Source organism: Seriola aureovittata, chromosome 9, assembly GCF_021018895.1.
Source record: "Seriola aureovittata isolate HTS-2021-v1 ecotype China chromosome 9, ASM2101889v1, whole genome shotgun sequence".
NCBI lineage: Eukaryota > Metazoa > Chordata > Actinopteri > Carangiformes > Carangidae > Seriola > Seriola aureovittata.
Genome location: NC_079372.1, coordinates 3,016,384 through 3,040,984, shown reverse-complemented (window position 1 = coordinate 3,040,984; position 24,601 = coordinate 3,016,384). Strand labels below are relative to the sequence as shown.

Sequence of the window (24,601 nt, the reverse complement as noted above, 5' to 3'; positions counted from 1 at the left end):
CCATGTTTTACACAATATGGCCAAAGGTATGTGGATACCCTTATCCACACTTGCACGTTCTGTCTGTGGCTGTTTTTCTGGGGTACAGGGCTGGAACCCTTTTGTTTTTAAGCAAATCTTAATGTTACAGCACATAATGATATTGAAAAGAATAGTGTTCTTTCAACTTTGTGGCAGTGCTCCCATGCACAAACTGATGTCCAGATGGTTTTCAGAGTTTGGTGTTAAAAAAAAACTTGACTGGGTCTGCACAGATCCCTCCTTTGGGACAGATTGGGATTGCTGAATGGCATCAAATCCCTGCAGCCAGGTTTCAAAATCTTGTGGAAAGCCTCTCCAGAAGAAGTTGTTGTAGCAGCAGCAGATATGTACAATTCAAATGCCTCATGTCTCATGGAGTCATGTACTGTCATGCTCTTCAAATATGTGTTAAAACTTATAGTTCCCTGTGTGACTTGTGGTAATTCAAGCTCAAAAATGTAGACAAAAGCTTTTTCCTCTAAAATCATCTTTAATGGAGAGGTCTGTGCTTCCACATATTTACATGGTAAACTGTTCCACAGATGAAAAAAATACACTTTGAAATTCATTAAACATTGAAATACTGAATTTCATTTGCAGGAAGGCAAAAAAGGAGGTCATTGTTTCTGCAGGAAGAGAAACGTTTTAAAATAAGACAGAAAATAATACAGAGGAGAGTCTATCTTTTGGGCCAGTTGTGCCGGAATCCCCTGTAGTAAATAAACAGAGAGAATGGTTAACAAACCAAACTGAAATGTCTGAATTTGCAGAGGCAAAAAAAACAACTCTTAGACTGTATATTGTATATGTTTACCTATCAGATTTTCCAGCCAGGTACGACATACTTCGGTTTCCGGCTCCAAAGTTGGATTTTTGTCCCTTGGGATTTTTCTGGGCAAAAGATTTAAATTCATCAATCACTAATAAAATATATGCAGTTGAATAAACAAATTAATTAACAAACCTCTACCTTTTTCTTAAAATCATGGCCTTTCCGGTTTGGATCAAACTGTGCGTTGTCCTTAGATTTGGTATCTGTAAAACAAAGAAGGTGCAGTGATGTGACTGAATGTTTAATGTACAGCAAATCTAACTGAATATACAGTAAGTAGTGATTTATTCAGTTAGGTGAAAAAATATCACATATGCTTACCAGCAAAGACATTGAGGTCTGACTGACTGTAGTCGAAGGGTGTGAAGCTGTCTTGGGGAGGTGGTTCAGTCATCTGGGGCTTCACTGCTGATTTCATCAGCTTCTTACTCGGTTTGGGAGTTGACTCTCCAACCTCGCTGGCAACCCTCTCCCTTTTCTTCCCGCCTCCTTTTGCCGATTCCTAATGAAATTGATCAGCAACATTATATTCTGTACTTAGAATAAACTTTTTTTTTTATGTATTCTTAAATGTATGTACTTTATTAAACTAACGGGATAATGAACAGTGTTGGATGACTGTTCCCAGCTATGGGACAAGTAGTTTTGTTGTACAAGTAATCAGACAGAGCTCTCATTATGATTTTCTTTAATGATCTGGGTTTGATTTTTCCAAGCAGATGAAGCCCACAGATAAAGGGAATCTTTAAGGAAATAAATGGAATTATAAAAAGACTGACAGTAACTGGCATCATTTGCTAAATATACTTAACAACAAAGCACAGTTAAGAATTTCTACCATATGGGCCTCTGAGTGAAAGAATTATACTTAACAAAAATATACATGCAACACTTTTGTTTTTACTCCCATTTTTCATGAGTTTTCCAAGATTTCACAGGCCTCAATCAAAAACCTGATCAAATGTTTCGCACTAAATGAGACAAATGAGTCACATCAGATACCGACTCGTTTTCTGAGCCAAAACCCTGCCCCCCCAAAAAATGCACATATGTAGCTCAAGTGACGTCAAACCCATAGTTCAGTGCCTAACAAACGCCCATTATCAAATCAAAGCTGCACATTACATAATGGCCTTTTATTGTGACCAGCCCAACCATGCTGTGCATTAATCAGCATCTGGATGTGCAACACTTGTCAGGTGGATGCATTCTCTTGGCAAAGAAGTGCTCACCAACACAGATTTGAACACATTAGTGAACAAGATGTAAGAAAAATAAACCCTCTGTCTGTAGGACAAAATCTTAGATCTTTTATTTCAACTCAACAAAATGGGAGTAAAAACAAAAGTGCATATGTTCCTTGTGTATTACAGTAACTTCCTCAAGTCAACATTATATTGACACAGTATCAAGTTGAAAAACCCTGATCTGCCGCCATCTACAGGTCAAAATCCTCACTCTGCTCTAAAAAACTGATTTGTTAAATTTCTATTGATGAGGCAAACACACCACACTGTGAGGGGTTGTCAGACATGCACAGAAGACAGAGGGTGGCTGTTGTGTGGCTTAAGATGAAGAAGAAACACATCATAATTAAATAATTGTATATAATGATAAAGTAACTAAAATGTTCCACTTTTATGCAGGTACATTTAAAAAATATTCAACTCTGTGGTTAGTGAAGGTAAATTGTTGAGTTCGACAGTTGTAGTTCTGAAACCAGCAGGTTAGTGGCTGAAGCTTGATGCTAATATCCCAGAATCTACCATTCATTTTTCACTTTAAACGACGACTTCTTTAGGGTCTCATCTGATCATGTTGTTGTGACTCTGCTTCCCTCTGTTCACATAAGACAGTCTGTTTTTTAATCCACGAGGGAAGGCTTTCCGCGTGGCTTCACGGTATTGACTACAACAGCAGCATAAGGTGTTAATGACGACGCCAGTGTCACCTCGGAGGTTACACCTTCATGACATACAAATCTGCCAAGACATTTTTTCCACAACAGCATTCATCAGCCTTATTTATGAGTTTGATAAGAGGATGTCAATGATTTTTACTGACATCACTTATTCCAATTAAAAAATATTACAGGCGAACAGAATGCCATTGATGCTAGAGCCTGATCACAGCACACACCCTTCTTACCATCAATCATAATATCAGTGCAGTTTCCAAAGCTTTGGAAAACCACAAAGCTTTCTTTCAAACTGAAATTAGACAAGAAATCTTCACTGCCAACGTGCTGGCTGAAACTGACAGTCAGCTCGCACAGCCAATATTTGCCTGCAGTTGGCAGGTTGACGAGTGTTACTTTCAAGTGCTACTGCCAACGCCTCTGACTATGATGCATGCCGACGCGCTTATTTGAAGGAGCCGTTTCGGCAGGGAGCGCCCTAAAACCTACTTTTCACTTGAGCCATCATCACACAATGGATTACTGTGGTGCATACCATTACTGTGTGCGCTAGCGATTGACGGCTCAGGGCTTTACACATTGAAAGGCTGAAGGGAAGCGATGCCCCCGGCAGAGACAGAAACAAGGATCAAATGGTGGGAACCGTTCTTTTCTGTTCTCCTGCACGGTGGAACAGAAGATGAAGTACTGAGACTTTTTTTTTTCTGAGAGGAAACACCATATGGTGGCAAGAATGTGTATGAGCGACCAAGCCGGAGGGAGCCAAGCAACCCTCCAGAGAGACAGAGCTAACAAGAAGTGGGCTTTTGGCGAAAAAGCAGCTATTGTTGTTCCCCAGGGGGAAAGAAGAGCATTTGATGAGTGGAGGACATGTCTCTAATGCTCCAATCCCAAGATGCACGTTCCTCTTCCCCAGACACATCAGGGGATAGATATAAATACTAAAAAGCCAATAACATGCTGGGTGCTGCAGACTGGCAGCAGATGTTGACTGGCTTGTGAGTCACCATATTTATGTGCAGAAATACCAGCCACGTCTTAAGAAAATGGGGGGCATTGCAGAGGGTGAGACTGGCTATTAAAGCTCTATCTTTAATATGCTGTGCCAGACTCATGGGTAAATGTAACTCGTGTTTTTCATGGATTTGTACTTTCCCCAACAGGGACCTCAACAGTGAAGTTGACAAGAGTGCAAGGCCTATCTGAGGTGGAAAGGAGGAGATGGAAGGACGAGAATGCAAAATGACTCACCGCTGCTTGCTGGCGAACAGTAGCAACGTCCTGGAGAGACTCCTGGTAGCTCTGTTTAGCCTTGTTTCTTTCCTCTGCGGAAATCAGCATTAAAACACAGTGAGGAACATTACTTTAAAAAGTGTACATTTAGGTTGAGTTAGAGCACATTACCTGTCTCTTTCTTCGCCTGTTCCTTTGCTTCTTGCTTGGCTTTCCTCTTGGCCTCTAACTCCTTCTGTTGCTGTTCACTACTCTGCAGTTTCCATCTTTTACTGATCTGTAAACGTGAGACGGTACAGTGATCAACGTTCAAACACAAACACGCCTGGACATCAATGAACGGAGTATGTATGGAGCTGTTTGATTACCTCAAATATTTTTGAAGATGGGTCAAATTTGGCATTCTTGTTGATGTGCACATCAGGGGCGGGCAAATACTAAAAATCCAAAAAGAAGATAATTAAATACTGTGTGTCTGGTTGAATAAAACACAAATAATACTGAAGATGAGTCACTGGTCATATCTTACCATTCTGAAAGGGTTTTCAAAAGACTCGATGATACGTCTGGCTTTCATGTGAGCAACAGAAAGGGACTCTTGGTCATTTTTTGTTTCCAGTTCCTTCAAAAAGGAAGCAGAGTCCTCACATTAGCTCCCAGTTTCGTATGAACCAACAGACTGAATAAAGTAAACTGAAAGTTGACGTCTACCTCAAACAGTGTGATTTTAGGTGGTGCTATGAGACCAATTGTTTTCTGTAGATCAACGTCCATTTTGTGCTCATCTTCTGAGAAAAGCATTCCTTGTTTAACAGGCAGCTCTGAAAGGAAATACATTTGCTTAAGGCCAGTCAGGTTAAAATATTAAAATCAACCAGGATAATATACAAGATGAATTACCATCGGGAGGAAACTGGGGGAGATCGCTCACAGAGACCCTGGAGGTGTCATGAGGACCAAACAATGTGACCTCTGGCTGGAAAATGATACAAGATCACATCAAGTTGCGGCTTCAACGAAAACTGAATCCAAAATGTATGTGATAATGATTCCATCTGGTTTAATCATTTATAACCAACCTTTTTTATGGGTGTAAGTCCCTTCTTCTTTTGAGCTGCAATCTCAGCCTGTGTGAAGTGCAGAAAACCATGACTAGATGCACACACACAAACACTGAAATGGCATCACAGACAAAACATCATATACCCACTGCTGACACCCATCTTTTCTCACCTTAAGAAGAGGCATTTCTCTTCCTTGCTGCACTAACAAATGGAGCTCATTGACCTGCTGCCTCACCAGTGGGGGTACAGGGTTACAGCAGGCAATGATGCCCTGAGGCTCTCTGGGTAAATAAAGACAAACTGTGCTGGAGGTTATGAATAAAAACACTAAAAGAATATTACCCTGTGAATGAATAAAACATTTAGTGGTACATCTAATCAACTTACTTGGGCAGCTCTTCAGATATCTTGCTCATCATGTGAGTGGGCAGGACATATCTAAACACACAAATAACTACATTAAAACACGTGAAGGAAGATGTGGAAAGACTATGAATTCTTCTAAAAGCTGGGGGATTGTCACAAAGTCATGGGGGTTGCAAAAATCTGGCTGGGCACAAACTATAAATATAAGAAAAAAAGCTTGTGCAGATTTCCAGAACAGCAAGTCCATCCATTTCCAAACAGCCTACCCGGTGCTTTCATCTTCCTGCCTGGCCAGCTTGTCCCTCCAGGCAAACAGCAGTCTGAAGGCAGTGAGCTGCTGGGTGTTAAAAGACTTTTTCTGCTTCCTCTGCAGCTCCAAATACGACTCCTCTGTGTATATAGGCTTCAAGTATTTCTGTATGGAAGTGGAGGGTGGGGGGAATAGAGTGAATCATGACAAATGTCAGAAATTGTAGGAGATTATAGTGTGGAAATTCAAAAATATGAAAGCAATAAAGAAACTGTGCAACTACTGGATAGAGAATATTGGTATAGGAGTGTCAGTTTAATCTTGGTTGTGTATGAAGTGTGATTTGTGGACACCTTTAGGGAAATATCCTTGCTCTTGTTCCAGACACACTGCAGCAGGCCAGTCTGCCCGTGGTTGAAGTCCAAGAGCTGCGCCCTCACAGAGTCGTAGATGTAAAGGAGGTAGTGTGTGTCTGTGCGCGCGTACTGCACCATCTCATCTGGCAAAGGGCTGCAAAGCCAAGTTATGGGACAATTTATTTTTTCAACTGCCGCAAGTGAATAATAATTCTACTTCTTTTATGGCAAATGTTACAAACAACCTGAAATGCATGATGTATTTTCCTGTTAAAAAGAAACTACATGCCACAGATATGGCAAAAAAAAAAAATTAAGCGTCAAATGGCTTCTCCATACCGAATCCTCCAGTCGGCCAGCTGGTAGCGTTTGTCTGAGTCCACGTTGCAGAAGTGTTTGAGCAGGTGGTCGAGGGAATGTCTGGCCAGGTTCAAAGCTCGGCTGGCCTGATGCGTGTCAAAAAGGTTGACGACATACAAGCCGAAGTCCCTCTGGAGCCACTCCATGTCAGAGTCAGCGCCATGAAACACCTGAGAACAGGAAAGAAAGCTCATTCAGCTGAAGCCAATCTAATGAGGCGCCAGCTTATTTAAAAAAAAAACATGTATATTTTACTGCTTAGATAAAGAAAATATTCCAACCAAAAATATATTAAAAACTGGGGACACACCATGTGACATTTTTTTCATTTGGCTTATTTTCACATCATCTTTCTGTAGATCAATCCCACGCACCGCACTTTCTCACAGGTGCCCCGCAGTGTGTGAGTCATGGTGGCTCCCACGCACCACAGGACACTCGCCAACTTTATTAAACATGTTTGAAGACAATGGGGCTCCGAGACGCCTCAAAGAAGTTCAGACTCAGAGGTGCCAAGATTAAATCATTACAAACTTAGAGATTTTCTTCTCCAGGTTTCCTGTCTAATGTCAAAAGGATGATTAAACTGTTCACATGCTTGGAAGGTAGTCTGGGCCGTCATCAAAAAAATATATTCTCCAGGTCATCATAAAAGAAATATTTATATCCTCAGTTTAATTTTCTAAACCACCTATTTAGAAGTAAAACCAAAAAGGTACAGCACCAGAAATATCTCTTCTATATAATATAATATCTTTCAAGTGTGGTTACTCTTTGCATTCTGTTGTTAAACTGTGTTGAGCACAGATGCCATGTCCTCAGATTTCACATCCACAGATGATTAAGCTGCTGAATAGGAATGTTTGCAAAAACTGAACAACAATATAAAAGAAAGAAAAAAAAAAAAAATCAGTGGAAAACAGCCACACAGACCTTGCAATTGCTCATTTTCAAAACAAATCTAATGAGCCGTGTAATCTCATCTTTCCTTTAGGGGCGGTTAAAGTCATAGAAAACGATACAGGGACAAACAATTTGTGGAAGACTTCCTACCTTGACAATAGTCGGGTCAGTGAACGACTCATTCAGGATGTACATCTCGCTGCGGAGCTCCAAGGTGTCGATGATGAAGTCCTCCTCTCTGGTGGAAATCTGCATCAGACAGGTGAGGCCGAGAAAACTCCTGTAGGAATGGTGCTGCGACAGAGAACAGAGTGTTAACAAAATGTGTCCTCATCCATCTGCTACACTACGAAAGGACAGCTGTGCAGCAGCCCAAACAACAGCAAACTAAATTTACCGAGGCTGCATGATCCTTCCTGACACAAAGGTTTAACATTATACGCCTCACAAATGTACCATATGTTGTTTGGCATCAAATCATGTAAGTGACCGTTGTACCTCAAGGTCCACTGCAAATTCGGTTAATCTGCACAGCTTCTCATTCAGAGCCACCAGATCCTCCAGGGCGTCAATGAAGGAGCACTTGGTCTCAGCGATTGGTTTGTACATCTAAAAATAATCCACACATAACAGATTAGATAGAGGCCTCACCAACAACGAGAGGATCATATTACAGGATCACTGTAACTTGCCTGTGGTTCTGGCTTAGACAGGAGGCTTTCTGGTATTGCCAGATGGTCCAATTCATATTGGTATGGATGTGCAAACCTACACGGATCAAAAGCTTTGGTTTAGATGAATAAGAGATGATTAAATACAGAATGTTAATATAACACAACCGACAACTCTTACATGTCTTCAACATGTTCCTGAGTTCTCTGTTGGTGAATGAAGTCAGCCAGGGCAGCCGGGACATCCAGGTCCTCTGGTCTCTCTTTACGGATTTGTTTGTTGGTAAAATCTATGATTGCAAAGCAGAGAGTTTCGATTTTAAGTTAAATTAATGTTATGGAAAAAAAACTAATGGGAAGAAAATTAAAGTGAGAAGTAAGTCTTACAAGAAGGAAGAGACTTTATTGCATTGGGCTTGATGAAGATCTTGGGAACAAATGGTGTGTTGCTGTTGTCAACTTTTTCCTTGAATTTCAGCTGAGGCCTTGCAACGTTCTTGGCGTGGAGCAGTCGGAACATCTCAGAACGACTGCCAGAGCCTGAACTCTGATCAATAAAAGCATTGTTTACCAAAAGGGCTGAAGCACCAGTATGAATATAGAGATGTCACAAGTCCAGAAATTTGGAAGTTGGTACCATTATACTGTTGAAAATAACATTAACATTTTGATAACATGCTGCTCTTATCAGCCTGAATGCTGTGCCCAGATCCGGACGCCTGTCTTTGAGGTGCAGAGATAGGCTTGAGGTATTCCCCCTTTCATTTGAAATGCTCTGTGACACAGTTTGCATTTTTTTTATTATCTCCAGTACCTACAATATTCATGGCCCCTCGCTTCTATCAAAAAATAAGTACCACCATGTTTTTAGAATTTCAGTGTCGACTTGATACCAAAGTATTGGATCTTGTGACATCCCTTTATGAATGTTTATCAAGTGCTCCCAAAAAATAATTAAGAAAATAAACATAAACAAGCATTTAAAGCACTAGTTAAGTGCTTGAATGCCAGAACTGGCACATAATGTTTCAGCTCGAACGCAGTCCAAAACAGAGACTGGGATCTGCAGTAGAGGAGCTAAGAGGTTAATTAGCCAACCTTGCGATTCCAGCTGGAAACGACAATCTTGGGAGGCTGAAACCCTGCAGGCATAACAGGCTGCTGGCTCCTGTTCACCCCGTCAGCTTCATCAAGAAGAATCCCCTGGAAATCAGATACAAGAACTGGGTTGGTTTGCAGATACTTTCCATGAAGAAACACCACCAGAAAACACCAGAGCTGCAGGTCATACCGCTCTTTCAAGGATGACATCATTGGAGTCCACAACCAAGTCAAATCTCTCCTCCAGCCCCGTCAGCTTGTTCCGCTCTCTCATATGTGATCTGCAGCCGTGGTGCTGCATTATCTGACTCATGCTGATACAGGGAAACAGGGAAAAGAATTAATATCTTTTATTGAAAACCAGCACTCGGCAGGTTACTCATCAAACCCACTCTTCTGTTTGCATGTCTAAGGCTCAGTCAGACCTGCTTTCAGGCCAATAAAATTGCCAGATCCTCAGCATTGAAACAGGATGTGATGTCATGGGTCCGACAAATGTAATCAGGAAACATTGAGCAGAGCAATCATAGACTGTGAAATCATCAGGAAAGTATTGTCGCAGTGTGTAGTCAGGTAGTGTAATATTCCTCAAACTGCTAGAATCCATCTTTCCTCAGTCTTAAAAGTCAAGACACGTTAGGACAACACCACAGCTACTGACAAGACAAGAGTATAAGTTTTCTTCGTCAGTGGCAGGGGGTTTGAGTCTTATGAGCGACAGGTGGAGCAAATATTGGCAGACAGATGAAAGTCTGACTGAAAGGAAGCAGCAGCATACCATATACTCACCAGTGCAGGAGCTTATCTCCTTGACTTTCACAGAACTCCTGGAAGCCTGGGAAGCTCCGATAGAAATCATATTCATCTCCTGCTTGAGGTAACCCGGCAGATGCTTTGGTGGCTGATAATACGGCACCCAATCCATACTGCAGAGGAGAGACAGGCTGAGCTGTTAATGGGTACCTTTTGTAAATGTTTCAATATGATCAAATGTAGTACAACTAAAAACGCAAAGCAGGAAAACACTGAAATTAGATGTTTTTTTCTGCTTTATAGTTTGATGTTTCATGTCCTGTTGGGGTTTTCAAAACAAGAATGTTGTTCCTATGCAGTAGATATGAATCTTGTACAGACGTCAAATATCTGCTTCTTATATTTGGATATTAGCTTGCTCCATTTAATAGCCACCACTTTAGCTAGCTAACTTAAACTAAGTTAAATTGGTTTGAGTTTTGCGAAAGCTGGTTCTAAGTGTGCAATTTAAAAGCTGTCAATAATTTTAAATCGACTGATTCGTCAAATATGCAAATGTACTTGTACTCCCACGTGAGATAAACATTTAGCCCGTGTTAGACGTACTATCAGGCTAACTAATTAGCACACTAAATAGGGCATAATTCTAATATCGACCGCTGCGTTGAAACCTACGAGTACAAACATCAAACAAGATCCTGTCTCAACAGTTAACTGTACATGTTTTCTACCAGCACCTAACTTATAATGTGACTACAGCTCGTAGCCAACAAGAGCTTCCACGTTGCCACACTGACACTGACTGCTAGCCCTGAAACTCTGTCTCCGGTTTGGTTAGTTGACTCACTTTAACGAAGGCGTCCACGTCTTTAAAACCTGGACACAGCTCGGCTTTTTCCTCGTCGTTAGTGTCTGAAGTGCTGTTTTGAGGGCCACTGTTTGTGGAATCATTACTCTTTGAAGTAGCCATCGTTCAGGCTGGTACTGTGTACATGTGAGCCGCAGGAAGCAGCTTCTGTTCTCACTGTTTTCCCCCGAGCGACACAGAGGGGACGCTGAGGTAGAGACAGCGCCACCTGACGGCCTGGAGTAAATGCGCGGAGTTTATTTTCTACAATTTAATCAATCAATCAATCAATCAATCAATCAATCAATCAATCAATCAATCAATCAATCAATCAATCAATCAATCAATCAATCAATCAATCAATCAATCATATAGCACATTTCATACAGGTTAGTGCAGTTCATAAGGACAAAGAAAGCTGACAATTAAATCAAATAGATTTAAAAAGCTATATGTTGACTACCGCTCAGCGTGAGATCCAAATCAAGACTGTTTATGTTACTTGTTAATCTTCATCTTCCTTTATTGTGGTCGTCAGTGCACCCATTCATTGCAGCAACACTGCAGACACAGCCTTACCTCCCCCTGAGTTGCCTCACCCATCCAACCTGACCAACGTGTTGCACCAGGACGCTGGTACCGTCAGGGGGCGGTATTGACATTTGCAATGTGCCGCAACAAAGCTACAGCACGTGCACTGCGTTGGGGTGGGGGGATATGAGGAGAATCCATGTCTTAACTAATATCTCTGTAAGAGCAATCTAAACCATATCTCAGCAATTGAGGTGATACTGTGGGTATACTAATCATACATGAAGATACTTCCTTTGGTGTCCGGTGTAAAAGAAGTTAGAGTGGGCTACTGTTGTGATCCAGTGGTCAATAGCATGTGAAGAGGCATTGCCGAAGTATTGACACACCAGCTCATTATGGATGATCTGTGGTGTGTAGGGAGAAACCTCTCTTTTCTTCACTTCCCCTTCCTATTGATCCCTTCACAGGGTCCTCTCCCTCTTATTATCTTAAAAGCATCTCTGCAACACTGGCTCAATCAATATTTCACAGTAGCTTTCCATGTCATTCCTTTGTTTTAGTGGAAAGTATCTGAAGTTCAGCAGATACATGCTCTAATAATCGGAGGAAACGAATCAGTATTCTTTGCAAAAGCTGCAGCTCAAAGCCAATTGCTTGATGTTAGTTTTAGACTATGTGTTCTTTAAGGTATTTCACATGATGTTAGTATTCAAAACATTTGATTCTCTGTGATGATAGTCCTTATTATAAAACAATTAGAATATGCAGCAAAAGCCTTTGCAAATGTGTTCTTTATCCACTGAAGAGGACATTACCGTTGCCATTTATGCTCATTTTTATGCTTTTTCAGAAATATTATGCATTTTATAGCTTTGATGGTGCCCCAAGGCACCACTCAAATTCCTTCTGCAGTAGAAGACACTAAAACTGCTGATGCTGAAAATGACACACATAATTAAAAAAAATGAATCCAAGACAAAATCCTCAGTGAATTGTTTTTATTAACTCCCTCATTTTAGAAAACACAAATGCACCAAACGATATCATACATGCACAGCTTCAGCATATCAAGATCAGCTGATGTCTTTTCAATGTGAAAACGTTTATGCCACGATCTCACGGAGATCACCTGGACATCAAAATACTGAGGAGTCATAACAGAAAGGCCAAGCGTTGTCACCCAGAGCTGTAATTGTATTTTATCAATAATCCTTATGGAATTACAAATTATAGGTAACTCTTTTTTTTATTTTTTATTTTATGATCAATTCTGTCTTTTCTAATCCTGAAAGTAGCAAGAAAATTGTAAAGTTGCATTGGTATAAAAAGACAAACTGTGCACTGGCTGACTACCTTGTAACAGGCAGCGTTTGTGTCACTGCACCAAAAGGCTGTGTGTGAAAGCAGCTCCTGTTTTCCTTTTTTTTTTCTTCTTTTCTTTTTTCAAATTCTGGGTTTGACTGAGAATTAGAATTGGAAGTGTGACACCACAATTTGGTCTCCGAGTTGGGGGCTCTTAATTGTTATTTTAAATCAACACTTGACCTTTGTGCAGAATTGTCGGAAGAAAAAATGAATTAAACAATCAGGAACCATAGCAAACATTAAAAAAGAGAGAAAATCAAAGTTAAAACATCTCCACAGTACTGATACGTTACAAAACAAAGAGGCTGGCAATGCTTCCCAAGACACAAGTTCATAAACTGTGTAATGTTGTCTTTTTTCAGTTTATATAATCAATAAATCAGCTGGAAAGATGCATTTCCTGTGTAAACACCTGTTAGCTTAACAATGACATTCTGTGATGAAAGAATGGATACAGATTAACCACACGTAAAGCCACAAGAACAACATAACAGGATTCAAAGACTGCTTTCAGAAAGGTATTAACACTCATCGGGGAAGAAAACCTTTTGTCTTCACATGTAATACAAATTTTATCTCGCAAGGTGCACCTGACCTGGCCTTGGTTTTGTGGAGCTTTTTTCCCACTTGCTCTTTTGCACCGGCAATCCTTTGCAATTTGATAGAAAAACCGACATTTCAACCTCCCATACTGACCTCGTATTACTCTATTTGAATGTCCGCAAAGCTTTCAGTTGCTCAAAGCCCTGAACTACGGCTAAGCACATAAAACATTTTTTTTCTTTTTTTAGCTGTACGGTCTTCTTGAAAACACTTCCCCATGACACCGTGGGTTAGGGAATAACCACGCACATGCATGCTCAGAAACAAACAAAACACACACACACACACACACACACACACACACACACTTGAATCTTTCTCGTTTCATCCTGATGGGATTGTCCTGATTTAGTCCTCCCTAAATCCTGATATATTAGTCTTGTGTGGGTGTCATTAGTACCATTACTCCTATGCCTTCTCCCATAGAAGCCCCTCAGGCCTGCTTTAATTTATTAAGATGGTTTAATGTCTGCTAAATCATGGCACATGTCAGGCTTTCCATTTGTCAAGTCACACTGTTAAATAGAGCTTTGTTTTCTGTGCTGACAGATTTCTGATCTATCTGCTCCAGCCATTTTACAGCGATTGAAAGATAGGGTGAAGCAGGTCTGAATACCTGAGCAGTGAGGTTACGCTTAAATACATAAATGAACAATGACAACATATACCACATAAAAAAAAGCCCAATACAACTGACAACAAAGAACAGAATCACAAACTATTAAAACACAGCTGACCATACATTTTGCCAAGTAACGCCTAAGCTGGTGGCTAGATTTCAATTATCAGACTGGCACAATCGGCAGCACTTTAAACCTCTTGTCTTGACTGTAATGACTGATGATACACGTTGACTGGCACTAGCTGTGCACTGCCCAGATGGATGCAGTCTAAGGCTGCCACTAATGATTATTTTCATTATTGATGGATCAGACAGTTGTATTTCCTATTTATAGTTCAGTCTCTAAAATGTCTCAAAAGAGTGAGAAATGTGCATCACTACTTCCCAGTGGCCAAGGTGACGTTTTCAAATTGCTTGTTTTGTTTTGTTTTTTTATCATTTTAGGTATTTCTATGTTCAAGTGGTCATTTCTCTCCTCAGTTTGGTTTGAATTAGTTATTTGACGCTATAAAAAGGGGTGTGATGTAATGATTGACGGTGTGATTGACCCTCGATTGAGTTGGTGGGTGGGATCCTGATCACTACTGCGCAGACTCTGGCTCCAAATGACATCACCAGTGCAAGATGGCGGCGCCAGTGTCTGGGGTATTTTGGCTTCATTTTTGTAAAGTGGGAGGAAGTGGAGACGTGTTGTCCATCTTTATATACAACCAATGGCTATAGCAAGTCTAAAACTAAAAGACTGACTATATACCATGACCACTGAGGATTCTGGATTCTGATTGGCTGGGCAGGTGTCTCTTTACGCTTGATAACCATTACCAGACACTTTTGGCACCTAATTGTTTGGTATTATAAATGAATGCACTAATGTTTGGCTGGTTTGACAAAATAATCTTAACTCAAAGTCCATTTGAAGCTGTGCTTTCAACCACATCTCACAGTCTTCATCAGCAAATGTTGAGTTTGCTCATAGAGTTGGTCCAGCTGACATAACCACAGTCAGGTGACTGAAGTAAGGAACTTGGGTCTCATGATAATCCCTGACAACTGAGCAAACACCTAATTTGCTTTTATAGTGTATGGTTGAAAGCTCTGGATAAAACTAGTAAGTGGATCTTGAGTTGAGGTTAATTTTTCCAGACGTCAAGAATGGACTCACACATTCAAAAACTGAACCTGCTATTCCCCGTTCTCGTATTTTCACTGTGCTATTTTGTGATTTGGGTGCATTCACTGAAATTACTCTTTAAAGAAATGGTTCAACATTTTGGGAAATGTCCTTATTCGCTTTCCTGCTGGGAGTCGGGCGAGGAAATCAATACCACTCTCATGTCTCTGCATTAACTGTGGAGCCGACAATCCCACAAGCAGTTCTGATGAAGTATGCTGGCCCCTAACTGATTCAACAAACGAAGAAACAGCGTGTTAATTAGTAGAGCTTCGTAGGTGCTGGTAGGCGTATTTGTGAACATTGGACAAAGCCAGGCTAGCTGCCTCCAGTCTTTATGCTATGCTAAGCTAATCGACTCCTGGCTTTACCGCCATAGTTATCGGGCAGATGTGAGAGTGTTATTGATCTTCTCATCTAACTCTAAATGTGATTTCAGAGTTAGTAAAGATTTGAACTCGACTATAGCCTGATATTACATGATGTAATATGAATTAGGATTTTGTTTCACTTCATGCCAGAGAATGTGTGGAACCAGGCTCAAACACTTTAGCCCAGCTTTGTGAAAAGTGCTCTCTGCCTGCTATCAGCTGTGTGCTGCTTAGCTGCAGCAGCAGTTTTAAGATACAGGTATTACTCTGTGTTTCATGATATCACTGTAACAGCAGAAAACTCAGATGTTATGTAAGTAATTGAATGACTGATATTTTTATTTTGATGACATATAGCAGTTTTTTGGAAAGTGGCTATGGTATAAAGCGGGATAATACCCTCCAAGTCGGATCCTGTGGGGGCAAATAGATTGTAATGGAACGTGCACCTTGCTGGGTTTTAATACCCTATGTTTAAAACAGAGAAAAGAAGCAAATGCACATATTTGAGAAGCTGGAACCAGTGAATGTTTGGCAATCTTTCTTTGATAAATGACTTAAATGATTGCTGCTGATTATTTTCTGTTGATTGTTTCAGCACTAGCGTTGAAGGAAATGCACTTGCTGCTGTATACCGCTCCCACTACTGCTGTATACAGGCAAATGTAATCTTTGTAAATGCAGAGTAAAGTCCAATCCATCAATCAGCGGGCTATCACAATAACTGCTCTGAGGCTTTAAAACCTTCAGGAACCCTCGTGGTACATTCAGCTTTCCACAATCAAATGATAGAAGGTAAATGGCTAACACTGGCACTGTGGGCTATTTTATGAGTTTCATCTGGGGCACAACCAACTTTTAATGGAGCACGTAAAGATGAGGATGGCTGCAGTATGTCCTGAAACACTAAGTATCATTGGCTAGAGTCAATAAGTGGCGCCGTTACAAGAATCTCCAAAGGCACGGGCACGGGCGAATGAACATGTTCCTGCTCGCCAATTCAGATGTAGAGAGTTAAACTGAAAATATTCAAAAATACAAAATACAACTTCTTATCACGGCCCTCTGCACGGTACACTGAGAGCTGCAATAATAAGAAACTGTGAGGAGTAAAATGTTGAGGAAAGCATGTAGCTATCTTTGCAATAACAACAAGAAGGCTGAAACTACTTTGGCACATGAATGGAAGTAAGGCATCTGTATCATTCTAGTCCAAAAAAAAAAAAAGACTTGAAATGGAGCATTGTTCCCAACCAGCAAAAATGTCAAAACAGACCCATGTAAAAAAAAAAAAAGAAAAAAAAAGAAAAAAAAAGAAAAAAAGAAAAAAGCTCAAGCATTTACTGTTAAGCAAGTATCTGACAGCACGCTCCATTCTTGTGCTGTTTCCTACCTGCAAACTAACACTGCAGAATTGTACGGTGTCACCTCCAAAAAAAGAGAGAGAAAAAAAAGTTGGCAATTTTCACGAATTAAAAAAAAAATAAAAAAAATACCAATACTGAACGTTGAGTCTGTCACTGTGTCACGACGTTGACCTCAATGTTGATACTGCAATGGCGAGGAGCAGGGAGAGGGGGGAGATGTCCACACTCCAGGCTCTCGAGCCGCGGGCACTCATACCTGGAACACACACACACACACACACACACACACACACACACACACACACACACACACACACAAGCAAAACACACAAAAAAACCAAACAACAAAAAAAAACATGATAAACTGATGTTGAAACCTGCTGGAGGCAGCAGCACCAACACTTTGGGACATCCATCTGAAATACTCTTATCTTAAACTTTCAGCACCCTGTTACCTGTGGATACAAGTGAAAACAGATTTGCTGAAAATGAGATACTTGGCTTTCCAAAACATAAAACTTATGTTTCACAGGGGTACTTAAAAACTCATTTAAGCCCTGGCTTGTCTCTGTGATTGTAAGTAAAAAATGTATTAAGGGAGCTGGATGTAAGGGGACCAGAAACCTAATGCAGTTTGCTCTGATCATTAGTTTCTCATGTATGATTTAAGTGAGTCAATTAGCTCTTTAGAGATCTCTGACTGCTTTCCTGTAATGACATAAAATCCATATTAAACCATTTCCTGCATAAAAATATATATTACTGATGCATAAGAAACCTCCTAACCACTTCTGATGTTTCCCAGCAACTAGTGTCTGTAAACAAAGCACTCTCTTTTGCCTGCTAATGTGCTTTGCCCACATATTTTTGTTTGCAATATCCAAAGAATCTCTGGGAGAAAAAAGGAGCCTATTTTTCAAATGAAATTTAAAAGAAAAGCCAGCATGGAAATCTATCTCTCTCAACTGCTGTTTTCAGGGATTCAACACAGAATATCAACAATGCAAATTAGCATTTAGAGCAGAAGAAGACCACCCCCCCCCCCCACCCCGCTGGTTTCCCACAGGACAGTAATAGCATCTAGTAAAAGAGGAAGTCAACCTCTGCGACAGAGATGGATTGTGCTGCATATTTCAGCAAAACGTAAGGCTGGAAGAACCCAACAGGGGTGGCTGGGGACACAAGTAACGGTGAGTCAACAGAGGACAAAATGTCCCTGTCAGGTTTAGAAAGTGTTAAGTGACTTCATTCACAAGAGTGGGCAAATAATAAAGAAATAGATGCCCTGAAAGATTGAGGCCCGGCTGAATCTTTATCTTAAATTTTGCAATTCGTCTCCGGTCCTCTGGAATATGGCGGCACCCACACATTTCACTGCGACAGCTGAAGACAGGAAACATGCAGTCATTGTGTCTTTTATTTTCCAGATGAGCCAGCCAAACTTAAGAGAAAATATTACTTCAACTTTCTATTGCTTATTATTATTCTATTATTTATATTATTCTTATTTATTGTAAGGGCCTGAACTTGATGAACCCTCAACAACAAGCTTACTTAATTGGTGGATTCGTATGGGATCCGAGGCCGGGCCCAGCCCTCCTTCACTCAGCGTCTGAATGTGGATGATGTAGTCGTCGTCGTCGTCGGGGAGGGTCAGCTCCGCTGTTGAATTGGCTGTTGTGAGTATGTTTACGTCTTTGTGTCTCTGTCTCCTGTATGACAGCTAAAAGGGGAGTGGGGTGGGGGGGTGGGCAAGATGGTCGACACATTGTTAATATGTATCCCTAGAGCCTGACAGCTTAGAGTGAGTCACCACACAGTTAAGGTCCATGCTTTCACTCAGTCTGATACATAACAGGAATAATCATGCGACTCTGAAGCACACGCAGAGAGAAAAACTCACTTGGTAGCCTGTAACTTCAGACTCTGATTCCATTGCCACCACAGGCTCCCAGTAAAGAGACAGTTGAGAGCCAATTAGGGTCCATTCAACATTGAGCGGAGGTTGGGCTGGTGCTGCATGATATAAAAATAATTCATTTCTATATGTCAGCACAGAAACATATTACTGTCACATCATTATACTGGAATCATCATATTTCTCTTATGGCAGAAATAAGAGATTAGAAATAAATATTGTCTCTACTGTCCATCTGACGTCTGTGATGTGAGGAGGCAAACACGCCTCAACACAGGAAGGACTTGATTCAGACCATTCAGAGTTTCCACCTCTGAATTATAATCAGTGTGGATATAAAATCAGACCCCTGAGCAGCGGGGCGTCTTGATGCTGCTACTTACGTGGCTTTTTTGTGGTAACATTGATTGCAGGGAGGAAGGGGCCGGTGCCCGCTGTGTTGAAGGCGCTGACTGTTAGGAAATACTGCGTGTTTCCCGCCAGGCCGCTCACCGTGACCGAGGTTTGGTTCCAAGGCACCCTAACCTTCCCCATGGTCTCTGGTTTAGTGTCGTCTTCCCAGTAAACCACCTGTTTGAGAGCGGGAGAGAGAGAGAGAGAGAGAGAGCGAGAGAGAGAGCATGTCACTGTGGATTTAACTGTCATGAGGCTTTGGATTGGAGCAAAACGTGTATGTTGACAACATGTATTTTATCGCATGCAGTATTTGTGGTTGTTTTTGATGCCTTGAGAGAAACGTGGTGTTGTGAAATCATCGCCTCTGGGTGGATCGTCTGAAGAGAGATCACAGTCTTTCCTTTAACTTTCCAGCGGGATAGTGAATCTGACATTACAAAGACTGAATGTACTTTTACAACTCCTGTGAATATTCCACTATTACTCAGGTACGACCACAAGAGAGGCACGACTGGGCGGAAGTCAAGCATTATTTACCCTACTGACTTATCTGCTTTTTGATTAATCAATTAATCATTAAAATAATACAAAAGGTCTTGCAATAATACATAATACAAAATGCTCACATATGAGGAGCTCGGAGCGGTTTAGGCTTTTTGCTTGATGACTGAAACAATTTATCAATTATCAAAATTAACAACCAAGATTTTATATGTTGCTAAACTAATGGACTTATTGTGTAATCACTTCAGCACTATAATACATCAATCTACTTTGTGCATCATGGCATGTAATATTTATTTTCCTTTGATGAAAATCTGACTAATTAAAATATGCATTTAAAGAGTAATACTACTGATTAAGTTCCACCATCTACTTTTTTGTGGTTATTATTCAGTGTTTGCTGATGTTGACATTGCTGAGGTAGCTCAGATATGAAATGGCACAAAGGCTTACTTTACCAGATGGAAATATTGAAACATCTTTGATTTTACTGAGCAAAAGAATAACAACAACGTCTTACATTAAAGCCCTTTGATCACCCTGATTATTCAGTGGGAAGCATGCAGACGAAGCAATCAGGCTGTCCCACTTTTTGAAGGCGAGAGAGAACGCAATCAGCGGTTCTGGGTTTAAAATGTAATAGTTTAATTCCTATTCTATTTAGAGAACAACGACAGAACTAAAGATCGGTTCCCCCATAGTGCTGCAGTGTTATCAGCAGTAGACGGTTTTTGGTGTGGTATTATAGCACAGGTACAGCAGCACAGGCTATCATGAAACTCAGTATCATGATATCCCATTAAGTGACAGCATGTGGACAGGCAATTTTCTTTTGTTCTCTTGAAAAACCCTCTGACATGTTTTCTGTCGTCACCACAAAGAACTGTATAATTTTGGCTACAACATTCGCCCGGCTGAAACAGCCATTTCCATGGCAACGCAAAGTTTGGAAGTGATGGCTTCGAGGTACAACAGGGGTGATGACAAGCATGTGAACTGTGTTGTGTGTGATTTCTATTTCCATTTAAAAGAGTAAAATGTACCTCGTAGCCCAGAACCCTTTCAGGGGTGAAGGAGAGAGCCTGCCAATTCACCTCAATCTCAGAGGCTGAGACACTTCTGGCCCAAACCCCTGCTGGCATCCCACTTGGCTCTGAAAACAGACAACAGGAGACTGAGCTCTGCTGCCTTCCTCCAACAGCACGGAGACAAGCAGAACAAATCTCTTCAAATTTTATATTTATAACTGTGCGGCATTCTTGTTGATCTCTACTTGGGTGAATCATCACACACAGGTGCTGCTGGTAAATAGACCAACACTACACTACAGACTGACCTCCTCTCAGCATGTTGAGAGCTACCATAGATCTAAATGCCAACCGGGTTTCACTCTGGCATATCCATTCAAAAGAGTGGTGATATTTGGAGGTAATCACCATATCCCAACATGAATGTGCTACACCCCCCCCCCCCCCCCAGTTTTCTATGCTATTTCACTTATAAAAAGATTTCATTTTATTTATTATTTATTTCCTTGCATGTGTCTTTATTTATCACACACTTTCAGCACAGTGGAAGCAGTAAAATCATTTTCATGATCTCTGTCCTTTTAAACAAAAATAAAAGCTTCGGAGCTTCGCACAAATCCCACTCATGTTCATTGTCTTACCGATCTCTGCAGAGTAGATGGTGACCACGGGGCTGAAAGGGCCCTGTCCTTTGCTGTTGTAAGTGCCAACCTTGACATGGAATGGAGAGAAGGGCGCGATGCTGTCGTTGCGGTACACATAGCGTGACGCACCGGGGGCAGAGGTGGCCACGTGAGTCCAGCTAACTTCTCCGAAGGCGCGGAAAGCAATGATGTAACCAAAGCTCTCACCATTCTGTAGTTCTTCGGGGACAGGCTGAGAGTGAAACACAAAACTATAGTGATATTAAAACATATACAAACCATTCACATTCACCCTACGGCTGGGCTGACACAATCACCGCTCGCTCTCATGGTGCCAAAAGAAAGTGCGTGACCCACAAATTGCTTTTGTGACCCACCTGACGAAATGAAATGAGCATTAAAATGCCGTTTTAAAAAGAAATCTAAGCTCATTACAGAGCGTCCGTGCTGCTTTTAAAATGAAAAGTTATTCCTGCATTTAATGAAATGAGAAAACTCAAATAATGAGATAGCTTTGGCCACCTAATGACTTCTTCGATATCTACATTATTTTTCAGCTACCCGACTGGCTCATTTCATTGCCTGATTTGAGCATTGTGGATTTTCCTGAACAACAGTAATTCACCACATTTCCAAGCCTTACAAGTGACAATAACTGTCAGCTTCAATGTTCTGCTTGTGTATACATTGCTGCTGCCTTACATGCAGACTCTTTAACTAAGAAATTACAACGACTGCAGCGCCAGACTTCAATTGACCCAAAATTTATGACACCCACAGGCCAAACAGAGCGGGTGCTTTGATTTAGCGAGAAATATTAAGCACCTCACTCAAGAATAAAAAAAAAAAAAGAAAAAAGAAAAAAGAAAAAAAAAAGACTAACTGCAGCCACTTTGAATAACAGGCTGGAACATAAGACTGATGACTTACCTCCCATGTGATGACCAGTTCAGATCTGCTCCCGCCTCCTCCACCCACATCACCTGGCGCCGCATCAGGAACTACACAACACAGACCTTGTTCACACCTCCATATAAGAAACACTATAACACTTTACAAAAACAAGTAGTGGTATAATCTTTTTTTCATTTCGCAAATGATAGACTTAATGATTTCGGTCAAATAAGTGAATGGCATTTATTGTACCTGCGTCCTCAGTCCTGGTCTTGACGGACACAGGGCTGGGTTCTCCAACCCCAACGCTGTTCCTGGCCAAAACCCGAAACTCATACTCCACCCAGGCATTGAGGTCCACCACAGTGGCTGTCAGTGTGTTCCCATCTATTATCTCAGGGACTAGAAAACAAACAAACAACAACACACAAACAAAAAAAACACAGAAATATACATAAGCATAAAAGACACTACAGCAAGAGAACCAAATCTATACAATATATCAAATTAAAAAAATAAAGATAAAAAGGCATTATAGAAATAAATCTGGTGATATGATGATTACGAGGTGAGCTTTGGTTTTGAATCTAGACTGGGAACTGAGTCTATGCTCAGGTTCATGCGGCCTAAAAGGACTTGCCTTCCTTAACTTGTGTTATGCATCAAAATCTTAAAATAAACCCTTAGAGTGACAAGCAAGTGTGAGGATGCTACTGGCTGGAATGGCTACTCGCTGCGGGGTAAGATAAGGTAAGGTAAGGTAAGGTAAGGTAAGGTAAGGTGAGGTAAGGTAAGGTAAGGTAAGGTGAGGTAAGGTAAGGTAAGGTAAGGTAAGGTAAGGTAAGATAAGGTAAGGTAAGGTGAGGTGAGGTGAGGTGAGGTGAGGTGAGGTGAGGTAAGATAAGGTAAGGTAAGGTAAGGTAAGGTAAGATGAGGTGAGGTGAGGTGAGGTGAGGTGAGGTGAGGTGAGGTAAGGTAAGATGAGTAAGGTAAGGCAAGGTAAGGTAAGATGAGGTAAGATGAGGTAAGATGAGGTAAGGTAAGGTAAGGTAAGGTAAGGTAAGGTAAGGTAAGATGAGGTAAGATGAGGTAAGGTAAGGTAAGGTAAGGTAAGGTGAGGTGAGGTGAGGTGAGGTGAGGTGAGGTAAGGTAAGATGAGGTAAGATGAGGTAAGGTAAGGTAAGGTAAGGTGAGGTGAGGTGAGGTGAGGTGAGGTGAGGTAAGGTAAGATGAGGTAAGATGAGGTAAGGTAAGGTAAGGTAAGGTAAGGTAAGGTGAGGTGAGGTGTGGTGAGGTGAGGTGAGGTGAGGTGAGGTAAGGCAAAAGGGTTAGCAGTGAGCATTGCTGTCTATAACAGTGCCTTCTTTGATACTAACTCTAGGGGAGTTAGCTGTGTGCTATCTGCCTCTTGAAAACAGCTGCTTGCTGCTGCTGAAAATGATGCTAATGATGAGACGGTGAGACTGAACCGAAACAGTTAAGTTGTGGGCTGCAAAACCAAAACAATGAGTTCAAAGACATGACAAAACTCTGCAGAGTTTAGGGGAACTGAGGAATTGGGTGATCATTATCTTTGGGTTCATCATTACAACTGACCTCTTCCTCATCAAACACAGTTATGTGAGCCTTTGTTAATATATATATATTGGTTATAGCAGATTTAACTAGTTTTTTTCTTTCTTTCTTGTTAAATATGGATTGAAACTAACTACTGTGTGTTATATTGTGGCATTATGTATTTTGTGGTTAAGTACTGCACTATTGTGTGCTTTTTTTAACGTTGTGTATATGAATTTCCTGAGATATGCCATTTTCTTTGTCTGATGCCTTTTTAACATTTGGTTAGGGATGGCAGATAAAAAAAAAGAGCTTTTAGGCTCATTTATACTTCTGTTTTTCCTTTAATCAGACGCAGTACCCCTGTCAAATAAACTTAAAAAGAAAAAAAAAACACTTCATTACCTTACATTCATTTGGCAGATGCATTTGCCCCAGGAAATTGTACACGCACATGTATTCAAGATGTCATCACACTTGGCTTGAGCAGAGGGTTTTGGTTTTGACTGAACCAGGTTTAAAGGTTGTTGAAGTGGTTTAAATGAGATCATGTAAGAGCAGCAACATTGACCCCCTCGCTCTCTTGAGTGAGACCCTGAATCCCTTCCATCTCCAGAGACTTTGGTCTGTAGCTATCCCTACACTCTGACCTCCCTGCCGAAGGGGAAGAGAATTACTATTCATGAATTATCTGAAAACATCACTTGTTAACCTTGCCAAGCAGCTGGATCTCTCACAAGCAAGAATCCAGGCTCCAAGCTATTCACTCGTGGCCAAACCACAGCGGTTCGGACCAATCAGCATCATATGAGGGAGGAAGTGCTGGCAGCTACAGAGAAGCCGCTGTTGGTATGTCGGTGCCTTTTATGCACCTATTTTCCTCACGAAGGCATTAGGAATCATCTACTAGCCATCTTTCAAAGCTCCTCAGACTGCGGCTTGTTGTTGTGTT

General features: G+C 41.0%; 2 protein-coding genes across 2 annotated transcripts in view; both read right to left on the bottom strand.

Moving 5' to 3' along the window:
- Positions 1–480: 480 nt before the first annotated feature.
- exosc10 (exosome component 10) lies at positions 481–10,849 on the bottom strand. Its single transcript, XM_056384162.1, has 25 exons — positions 10,676–10,849; positions 9,865–10,001; positions 9,266–9,389; positions 9,073–9,177; positions 8,362–8,521; positions 8,156–8,264; positions 7,996–8,071; positions 7,802–7,912; positions 7,454–7,597; positions 6,380–6,570; positions 6,038–6,194; positions 5,701–5,849; positions 5,456–5,506; positions 5,238–5,349; positions 5,084–5,131; positions 4,905–4,980; positions 4,716–4,825; positions 4,534–4,626; positions 4,373–4,441; positions 4,176–4,281; positions 4,023–4,096; positions 1,175–1,355; positions 992–1,056; positions 836–912; positions 481–731 (listed from the first exon to the last, which is right to left on the bottom strand). The coding sequence occupies exons 1-25, from the start codon at positions 10,796–10,798 to the stop codon at positions 701–703; spliced, it is 2,679 nt and encodes an 892-aa protein (XP_056240137.1). The 5' UTR covers positions 10,799–10,849; the 3' UTR covers positions 481–700.
- A 1,343-nt stretch (positions 10,850–12,192) lies between these two features.
- Positions 12,193–24,601, bottom strand: part of cntn3a.2 (contactin 3a, tandem duplicate 2) — a 34,569-nt gene continuing 22,160 nt past the window's right edge. Inside the window, exons 16-23 of the mRNA XM_056385437.1 lie at positions 22,345–22,494; positions 22,129–22,199; positions 21,196–21,430; positions 20,570–20,679; positions 19,010–19,196; positions 18,612–18,724; positions 18,263–18,431; positions 12,193–16,964 (exon numbers count right to left, since the gene is read on the bottom strand). Coding sequence (XP_056241412.1) covers positions 16,867–16,964; positions 18,263–18,431; positions 18,612–18,724; positions 19,010–19,196; positions 20,570–20,679; positions 21,196–21,430; positions 22,129–22,199; positions 22,345–22,494 — 1,133 coding nt within the window. The 3' untranslated portion in view covers positions 12,193–16,866. The remainder of the gene's footprint in view (positions 16,965–18,262; positions 18,432–18,611; positions 18,725–19,009; positions 19,197–20,569; positions 20,680–21,195; positions 21,431–22,128; positions 22,200–22,344; positions 22,495–24,601) is intronic.